This window comes from Fusarium phalaenopsidis (genome assembly GCF_050370095.1).
Source record: "Fusarium phalaenopsidis strain FUZ10S chromosome Unknown contig_32302, whole genome shotgun sequence".
Taxonomy (NCBI): Eukaryota; Fungi; Ascomycota; class Sordariomycetes; order Hypocreales; family Nectriaceae; genus Fusarium; species Fusarium phalaenopsidis.
Window position 1 is genome coordinate 746399 of NW_028145405.1, and position 1999 is coordinate 748397.

A 1999-nucleotide genomic window follows, 5' to 3' on the forward strand; every position below is an offset into this window, starting at 1 on the left:
TTATGCTTCCACAGCTTTCTCCCCCTTAAACTTGGTGACGACCTGCTCAATCTCCTTCAAAATCACTGCCTTGCGCTCATCGGCACACCAGGCTTCCTCCACGCCACCACGAACAATCCACGCCCAGTCCTCGATAGACAGGTTAAAAGTGTCTTGCACGCGACAGTAAACCTCCTGAATGTAGGCGCCAAAGTAGGCTGGGTCGTCGCTGTTGACACTGAAGCGAACACCAGCATCAAGGAATGCGCGCACAGGGGCATCAGCGAGGCTGGGCAGGTTGCAGAGAGCAACGTTGGACCAGGGGCAAAAGGTCAGAAGGGTCCGGTTCGCAGCGAGGGATGCCAGAAGCTCTGGATCCTGAGCAGCAGCAAGACCGTGGTCGATACGCGAGACGCCCAGGTGCTCCAGAGAGGCCGTGATGAACGAAGGAGGAGCCTCCTCGCCGGCGTGCGTGGTGAGATGAGTACCCGTTTTGGCGACACGGGCAAAGACATCGGCGAAGAGCTCGGGCGGGTTGTCCTTTTCGCTCGAGACCATGCCAAAGCCCGTCAGAGTGCCATCAGTGAAGTGCCCGCGCTCAAGAAGAGTATCAACAAGAGCGTGAGACTCGGGGACTGGGAGGTGACGAAGGATGCAGACAATTAGCTCAACGGTGATGTCCAGCTCCTTCTCAGCACGGCGCTTGGCCGCTGTAAGGCCCGCGATGACGGTATCGTAGCTGACTCCACGAGCAGTGTGTGCTTGAGGGTCGAAGAAGATTTCGGCATGGCGGACCTTTTCCTCTGCAGCTTTGCAAAAGTAGGCCCATGCAAGACTCTCAAAATCCTGCTCTGTGATGAGCACACTCATTCCCAGGTAGTAGTAGTGCAAAAAATCATCGAGGCAGGTGAAGCGTCCATATCGCTCGCGCAGCTTCTCAGGGGAAGCATAAACAGGGTCATCGGGGAGAGAAATGCCATTCTTTTCAGCGAGCGAGAAGAGGAGCTCCGGCTCTAGGGTGCCCTCGATATGGAGGTGCTGCTCGACCTTTGGAAGAGCGATGAGGAAATCGTGAAGCGGGGATTTGCACATTTTTGATGCCTGAAAACACGGCCACTTGTCGTATGATGCTCTGATAAAAGATTTGGTGGTTATGGCTCGCTTGAAGCCTTTTGAGTAAGCTTGTTGCGTCGTTCCAACTTGGTTGTGATGGTAACCCAAAAACTCCCCAAATGTGCGTCAATATCCTCGTTCAAGCAAAAGCCCCGACAAGATTGTGCGCTCGTGACCAGATCGAGTTTTGATAACTCGTTAAGCTCGAACGATGATTAGACTCCCACGGTCCGATAGGAGGAAGCACGGCCGCGGGAGCACCCGGCCCCGTTACAATCATGGCAGTAAGTCCGGAGCATGCTGTAGGTAGCCAGAGTTGAGATGGTGGACGAGATGCTTCCCGAGTTCCTGGATAAGAAACGTGGCCCGTCTTCTGGCTGAATTCTGTCCAGAAACATGGCAAGTCTGTGGGTAAGCTCTCGGGAACTAAGCAACGTGTGAATATCGTCACCACGTTGTTGGGCGTTGCAATCACAAGCCTTCAACGTTGTGGCTTGGGCTGGCCGCAGCTAGAAGGGCGGCGCCTCTGGCTGGCGCTGGAACCAGTGCCGAAATTTCTCATTGCTTCTTCCCACTGATCATCGCTTCAAGTGCTGACGGCGGCGTCTAGTCCGAGTCTAGCGGTTAGCACATGTCGCTCTGCAGCATATGCTGGGGCACATGCACAATTGAATCACCGTAGCAATCCTAGGCTTGAAACTGAGCGAGCCTCGCCAGAATCCACCTGGGTGAGATCCTTGGGATGCGCCAGACTGAGATGGATGGATGGCCCACTCCCACACGAGGAGGAGGATTCCTTCCTGTCGTTCCCGCCCCAGACCCAGGCCCAGGGACAGAACGACATCCATCACATCCATTCATCGTCAAGGCTTGCACCAACCCAACTGCAACTGGGCCGGGCTGGGCT

The 1999-nt window shown here is 55.3% G+C and overlaps 1 protein-coding gene across 1 annotated transcript; it reads right to left on the reverse strand.

Annotated features, from left to right (window-relative positions):
• On the reverse strand, positions 1–1071 carry LRP88_07619 (adenosine deaminase family protein; the record flags this gene model as incomplete). The annotated part of the gene is made up of 1 exon (XM_083244140.1): positions 1–1071. One exon carries the CDS (start codon positions 1069–1071, stop codon positions 1–3), a length of 1071 nt encoding a protein of 356 aa, XP_083098634.1.
• Between the last annotated feature and the right edge of the window lie 928 nt (positions 1072–1999).